This window comes from Alosa alosa, chromosome 6 (assembly GCF_017589495.1).
Source record: "Alosa alosa isolate M-15738 ecotype Scorff River chromosome 6, AALO_Geno_1.1, whole genome shotgun sequence".
NCBI lineage: Eukaryota > Metazoa > Chordata > Actinopteri > Clupeiformes > Clupeidae > Alosa > Alosa alosa.
In genome coordinates, this window is record NC_063194.1 from 34655871 (window position 1) to 34663370 (window position 7500).

A 7500-nucleotide genomic window follows, 5' to 3' on the forward strand; every position below is an offset into this window, starting at 1 on the left:
GACACCTGAACACACACACACACACACACACACAATTGTGATTTGGGTCATCACTAACATTGAAACTGACATTATCATCATGTAGCTTTGTGGTACACACACACACACACCGACTCACCAAGCGTATAAAGCCATTGATGAGCAGAGCCAGAGATCGCTTCTCATCCTCCAAGGTCAGAGAACTAGACACACACACACACACACACACACACACATTCTGTTTCGAGGGTGTGCTGGAGCTTTGAATATTTGTCCATAACAGCTTCAGGGTTCTTATTATATCACATCACATCACATCACACCACACCACATCACACCACACCACACCACATCACACCACATTACATCACACCACACCACACCACACCACACCACACCACCACATTCACATCACACCACACCACATCACACCACATCACATCACATCACACCACATTACATCACACCACACCACATCACACCACACCACACCACACCACACCAACACCACATCACATCACACACCACATCACACCACATCACACCACATTACATCACATCACATCACATCACATAACACCACACCACACCACACCACATTACACCACATTACACCACACATCACATCACACCACACCACATCACACCACACCACATTACATCACATCACATCACATCACACCACACCACACCACACCACACCACATTACACCACACCACATCACATCACATCACACCACACCACATTACATCACACCACATCAGATCACGTCACATCACATCACACCACATCACATCACACCACACCACATTACATCACACCACATCAGATCACGTCACGCCACATTACACCACACCACATCACATCACATCACACCACACCACATTACATCACACCACATCAGATCACGTCACGTCACATCACATCACATCACATCTAATCTTCTCTTACTTCACAGAGTCGTGCATGGTCTTGCACACGTGCAGTAAGGCGTTCAGGATTACAGGGTCACGAGTTGGTTCCTGTTGATGCCTGGATACAGAGGAGAAACACACACACACACACACACACAGTTAGCAGGAGAAGGCCTTGATGAAGACACAGACACACAGAGAGGCAATGCTTGATAAAGACACACACTCACACACACACACACTTACTTGATAAAAACACACACACACACACACTTACTTGATGAAGACCTCCATGATGGAGCGGCACACCTCCACTCTCACACTGTCCTTCTGGAACATGTCCAGGAACGGCAGGAAGCGCTCCTGAGGAACAGGTCAAAGGTCAGGAGGTCAGGAGAGGGTTAGGTGACCCATACCCTATTAGGTGACCCAGGTGACCCATACCCCTTAAGGTGACCCATATCCCTTTTCCACCAAGGCAGTTCTGGTGCTGGTTCCGAGTCAGTGCCAAATCTAGAACCGGTAAACCAGGAAAACTGGTCCCAACTCACCAAAGCAACAACTTTGAGCTGGTCCAGAAATAAGAACCGGTCACGTCAGGTGTTGGGAGCGGATTTTCAGGACGCCTCAAAAGCCATTTAACAGCAAAAGAGCAGTGCAGCCGTAACCATAACAACGGGTGCTAATCAAGAGTTAAAGTTGGCTAACATGCTAGTTTTTCTAGCAACTGCAATAACTACACAAGCTGCCCAAAACAATTAGGGCGCGTCCAGTTCGACTCCACCAATGGTTACGGTGATACAATAAAAACTCTCTCGTCATATAGCGCATGATCATACAAAGTTTAGCGCTTTGAGCTGATCGTAGTAAGTTTAGCGCTTTGAGTTGATCATACGAAGTTTAGCGCTTTGAGCTGATCGTAGTAAGTTTAGCGCTTTGAGTTGATCATACGAAGTTTAGCGCTTTGAGCTGATCGTAGTAAGTTTAGCGCTTTGAGTTGATCATCACGGGGTTTAGCTTTGAGCTGATCGTAGTGTTTTAGCTTTGTTTAAATGGAAGTTTGAGTTGAGCCAATCGTACGGGTTTGAAGGCACTTTGAGCTGATCATAATGGGTTTAGTGCTTTGAGTTGATAGTTTAGCTTTGAGTTGATCGTAGTAAATTTAGCACTTTGAGCTAATCATACAAAGTTTAGTGCTTAGAGCTGATCATAGTAAGTTTAGCGCTTTGAGTTGATCGTAGTAAGTTTAGCGCTTTGAATTGATCGCAGTAAGTTTAGCGCTTTGAGTTGATCGTAGTAAGTTTAGCGCTTTGAGCTAATCATACAAAGTTTAGCGCTTTGAGTTGATCATACAAAGTTTAGCGCTTTGAGCTGATCATACAAAGTTTAGCACTTTGAGTTGATCATAGTAAGTTTAGCGCTTTGAGCTGATCATACAAAGTTTAGCGCTTTGAGCTGATCATAGTAAGTTTAGCGCTTTGAGCTCAAAGTTGATCGTACGAAGTTTCTCCACCACTGCCGTCTCGGGATACAAATGTCTCATTAACGTTGCTCAGCTTATAATAAAAAAAAAAAAACCTGACCAACTTAATATTACCTTCGCATTTTATTTGTAGGCTAGAACATTGTGTAGACTAACTTTAGCTTATGCACCACACATATTCAACTTGCCAACCGGGCCGCTTAGTTAACTCTATGGTTTACACTTTTAGGATGTCAGGATGTTCTTGCTCAAGCTTTTGGTAGCTCCATGCAGTGATTCCCATACACCCACCTGACTCCCAGTGACTAGGGTTGGTTGACCTCTGCCTGCCTCCTCTGGCTCCCAGGCCATGGTTCTTCTGAAGTGGGCGTGTAGAACCAACACCGAATTGGCACAAGCACCGACTCCGAACCCCAGAGCTGCGATGGTGGAAAAGGGGGACCAGGGAGAGGGCTGAAGGTCAGAGATCAGGAGGTGACCCAGGGAGAGGGCTGAAGGTCAGAGGTCAGGAGGGACCCAGGGAGAGGACTGAAGATCAGAGGTCAGGAGGGTGAGGGGACCCAGGGAGAGGGCTGAAGGTGTAACGAGAGTCTTACCATAGAGAAGAGAACGGAGAAGTCATGGAAGTACGTCAGGATCTTTCTGATCACAGACTGGAGCTGAGGAAACACGCACACACACACGCACACACCCCCCATCATCATCATCATCAGACTGGAGCTGAGGAAACACACACAGTGCAAACACACACACACACCCCATCATCATCACCATCACCATCATCATCAGACTGGAGCTGAGGAAACACACACACACACACACACACACACACAAGCGCACACACACACACACACACCATCATCCTCCTCCTCATCATCATCATTTCCTTTCCCACTGGCTGGTTGACCTTTGACCTGAGGAAGTGTTTACCTGTGGATACGCGTCCTCAAAGGCACGGTCTGGGGTCATGTGTTTGATGATGTCAGCCAGTACAGCATTGACCTCCCGTTTCTGAGGACATTAAATCAGGACATGATCACACACACACACTCACACTCACACAACACACACACACAACACACACACACACACTCATACAACACACACACACACACACACCACACACACAACACACACACACACACACACACACCTCACACACACACACACACACACACACACTCACACAACACACACACACACACACACACACACACACACACACACACACACACACACACACAGTTTATGCTTCTGCGTCGCTTACCAGCGGAACAGCAGTCAGAATGGTGAACTCCAGACCGCCATGCTAAAATATTAAGTTATCGAGAAATACACACAGCACATTCCAATGACCTAGTTATTGGAACCAGAAAATAAGTCTGAGGTTGTTTGCGAGGTGACTGCCAGCCAGTGTAAGCTATGTTAGCTATGTTAGCAAGTAAACTTTTCCACAACTGCTCACAAAGTACTGCTTGCTGGCGAAGTGCTAATTTCAAAACGTTACTGACAAATAGACACTTTATAAACAGATAACCCCGTCATTGTAACCAAAATATGTCTGAGCTTATTTGCAAAGCTCATGTCAGTGAACTAGCATGTTGCTAACTCCCCACAGTAGGCTGCTGGAAGCTGTCGGTTATCAACACACAGGGCGAGTTGACCAATCACAGTCCTTGCGGTCTGCGCCGCCTGACGTGAGGTTAGAATGTTTTGGAGGTACACGTCGAGCAACAGTGGAGGGCTTGGAAGGGGGCACGGCAACACAGAGGGGTCTGCGGGGGTACGCCGATCTCCACACACACACACACACACACACACACAGAGGGGTCTGCAGGGGTACGCCGTCGATTCACACACACACACACACAGAGAGGGGTCTGCGGGGGTACGCCGTCGATTCGACGCAGAAGCATAAATCAGCCTTTAGAGTAACACACACACACACACACACACACTTGAGGCTACTCACGGTGAAGTGTCGGCAGGTGAACTCCACCCAGATCTCTGCACAGTTGATGTAATCCTAAAAGAGAAGAGAGTTGCCGGGTCATCAGTACACCAGCTGAAACATCCACATTAGCACACACACACACACACACACACACTGAACATCCACATTAGCACACACACACACACACACACACACTGAACATCCACATCAGCAGACACTAAACCAGTTTCAGGCTGAAACACCTGTCCACACCCATGACCCCATCACATGATCACTGTGGACATTCCATCACATGATCACTGTGGACATTCCATCACATGATCACAGCTTTAGCTGCACTGGGCCAGCCACATTATTTGGGTCACGGCTGAGGTGCGGTGAGATGCGGCTGACCTGCGGACTGCGGATCTTGGTGATGACCTTCCAGGCGTCGTTCAGGATGGACAGACGCTCAGCCTCTGGGGGGTCCGCAGAAGCCAGACTCCGCCCCAAAGAGCCGAACAACAGATGCTGAGAGAGAGAGAGAGAGAGAGATGCAGGGAAAAAGAGATGGAGAGAAAGAGATGTAGGGGGGGTGGAATGGGGGAGAGAGAGGAAAAGAGGGAGGGATGATTTGTTTTACAGAAGGATCTAGAACAGGGGTGGGCAACCTGCGGGCCACGGGCCGGATCCGGCCCGCCAAGCACTTTCATCCGGCCCGCCGAGCATTTCATTTGGTTATCAGGCTGCTCGCTATTTTTTTCCTGCGATAGAGACGACGTTGGTTAGCTTTACTGCAAACTGCTTTTCACTCTCCTTAGAGAACGTTTACAATGTCAATGTCAAAACATCATGTTGTGCGGCCCGCCGGCCAATTTTCAAAAACCCAATGTGGCCCTTGAGCCAAAAGGTTTGCCCACCGCTGCTCTAGAACTTATTCAATCATATACACAGAGCATGTACAGAGCGCATGCACACACACACACACACACACAAGCACACAAGCACACACACACTGGACTCTCTCTTACTTTTGGGAATCCAGCCTCGTCACACTGCTTGATCATGGTGATGAAGTCCGTCGCCCTGGTAGCGATAAACTCCGCCCGGAACGCCCACATCACAGAGTTCAACAGCAGAGCACTGCACAGAGCACACACACACACACACGCACGCACGCACGCACGCACACACACACACAGGTAAATGAAGTACCACTGCACAGGTATGATAAGCGTTTGTGTGAATGCCCCATGCAGTGACCCCTGGTGGTGGGGAGTGCAGTGACCCCTGGTGGTGGGGAGGGGGACCCCTGCAGTGACCCCTGGTGGTTGGGAGGGGAACTCACTTGTTGCCCAGTTTCTTACATCTCTCCATCATCTCCATCAGCAGAGCCTGCAGGGGTCAAAGGTCAACAGGTCAGCTCTACTACAGCATCAAGACCACACACACACACACACACACACACACACACACACACACACACACACACACACACACACACACACACACACACACACACACACACACACACACACACACACACACACACACACACACACCTCTGGGGCCCTGTAGGACACACACTGCAGGATCCAGTGGATGGCGGGCGAGTAGAGGGTCAGGTAGGCGGGGACCTCGACGCGCTGCAGGACCAGCTGGCTCTGGACGCTGTCGCCGTGGATCTGCCGGAACGACGCCAGCAGGTCGAAGAAGTTCTTATTCAGACAGTCCTTCAGCTGAGGAGCCACCTCCATCCCCACCTGCACCAGAGGAGAGAGGGGGGGAGAGGAGGAGAGGAGGAGAGGAGGAGAGAGAGGGGGGGGGGGGGAGGGAGAGAGAGAGGAGGAGGGAGGGGGAGGAGGAGGAGGAGAGAGAGGAGAGAGAGAGGAGGAGCGAGAGATAGGAGAGGAGAGAGAGAGAAGGAGAAAAAGGAGGAAAGTAGGAGAGAGAGGAGGGAAGAGGAGGAAGAGGAGAGAGGAGGAGAGGAAGAGAGGAGAGGAGGAGAAAAGGAGAGAGAGGAGGAGAGCGAGAGAGGAGAGAGAGAGGAGAGGAAGAGAGAGGAGGAGAGAGAGAAGGAGAGAGTTGAGGACAGGAGAGAGAGGAGAGAAACAACAGAGAGGAGGAGGGAGAGGAGGAGTGAGACACTCAGAGAGATGGGGGAAGAGGTAGGAAGGTGAAAAGGAGAGAAACATATGAAATGCGTATATAAATGTATTACTGCCTACAGAGGTAGGTATGTATCCCCAACCGCCCCTCTGCGGTCTTCTGGTGGCGTATGTTGTGTCGACCAGTCTTGAAAACTGGGTCTAATTCCAGACTCTTTTCTTCAGTGGTTCCATGTTGGTGGAATGAACTGCCCAGTGCTCTCGTTCCTGTGGTGGTAGTTTTGGGTCGTTTAAGAGGGGTCTAAAGACATTCCTATTCAACATATACTTAGTTGTTTAAGCGCTTATGTGCTATGGTTTATATAATGTTGTTTTATTTTAATTGGGCTGTTAATTAATTTGACATTATTGTTTATTATTGATATTCTCCTTAATGTAGTCTTAGCATGTCATTGTTTTATATTATTGATTGAATTGACATTATTGTTTTATTATTGCCTTTTCCCTTTTTACATTGCTTTTATTAGGCTATTGCTTGAATTGATATTATTGTGTACTACAACTATTCTCCTTACTATATTTGACCAACATTTTAATCTGTTCCCTGTTCAATTTTAAATATTATTATGTTGTTTTGTATTTATGTGTCGCTTTGGACAAAGGCGTCTGCTAAATCCATAACCATAACCATAACCATAAATGTATTACTGCCTACAGAGGACATCTGACCATCTCACCCCCAGAAGAGGGTGCACAGGTAGGCTCAGGTGTATGCTAACCGCTAACCCTGCCCAGGTAGGCTCAGGTGTGTATTCACCCTGCACAGGTAGGCTCAGGTATAACCCTGCACAGGTAGGCTCAGGTGTGTACTCACCCTGCACAGGTAGGCTCAGGTATAACCCTGCACAGGTAGGCTCAGGTGTGTACTCACCCTGCACAGGTAGGCTCTGGCGTAGACGGCCACCAGCGGGTCTCCGATGCCCCGGATCATGGCGGTCAAGCGGGGCAACGTCTCCTGGATCCCCCTGGACCAGACAGAAAGGTCAAAGGTCAAACATTGACCCTATCACACAGAGCAATGG

General features: G+C 48.6%; 1 protein-coding gene across 1 annotated transcript in view; it reads right to left on the minus strand.

Moving 5' to 3' along the window:
• Nucleotides 1–7500, minus strand: part of vps35l (VPS35 endosomal protein sorting factor like) — a 28151-nt gene that overhangs the window by 11809 nt on the left and 8842 nt on the right. The window contains exons 14-24 of the mRNA XM_048245532.1: nucleotides 7350–7443; nucleotides 5873–6073; nucleotides 5659–5705; nucleotides 5342–5453; nucleotides 4725–4841; nucleotides 4350–4403; nucleotides 3308–3388; nucleotides 2974–3036; nucleotides 1172–1257; nucleotides 932–1012; nucleotides 119–182 (exon numbers count right to left, since the gene is read on the minus strand). Of these exons, the coding sequence (XP_048101489.1) occupies nucleotides 119–182; nucleotides 932–1012; nucleotides 1172–1257; nucleotides 2974–3036; nucleotides 3308–3388; nucleotides 4350–4403; nucleotides 4725–4841; nucleotides 5342–5453; nucleotides 5659–5705; nucleotides 5873–6073; nucleotides 7350–7443 (1000 nt within the window). The remainder of the gene's footprint in view (nucleotides 1–118; nucleotides 183–931; nucleotides 1013–1171; nucleotides 1258–2973; nucleotides 3037–3307; nucleotides 3389–4349; nucleotides 4404–4724; nucleotides 4842–5341; nucleotides 5454–5658; nucleotides 5706–5872; nucleotides 6074–7349; nucleotides 7444–7500) is intronic.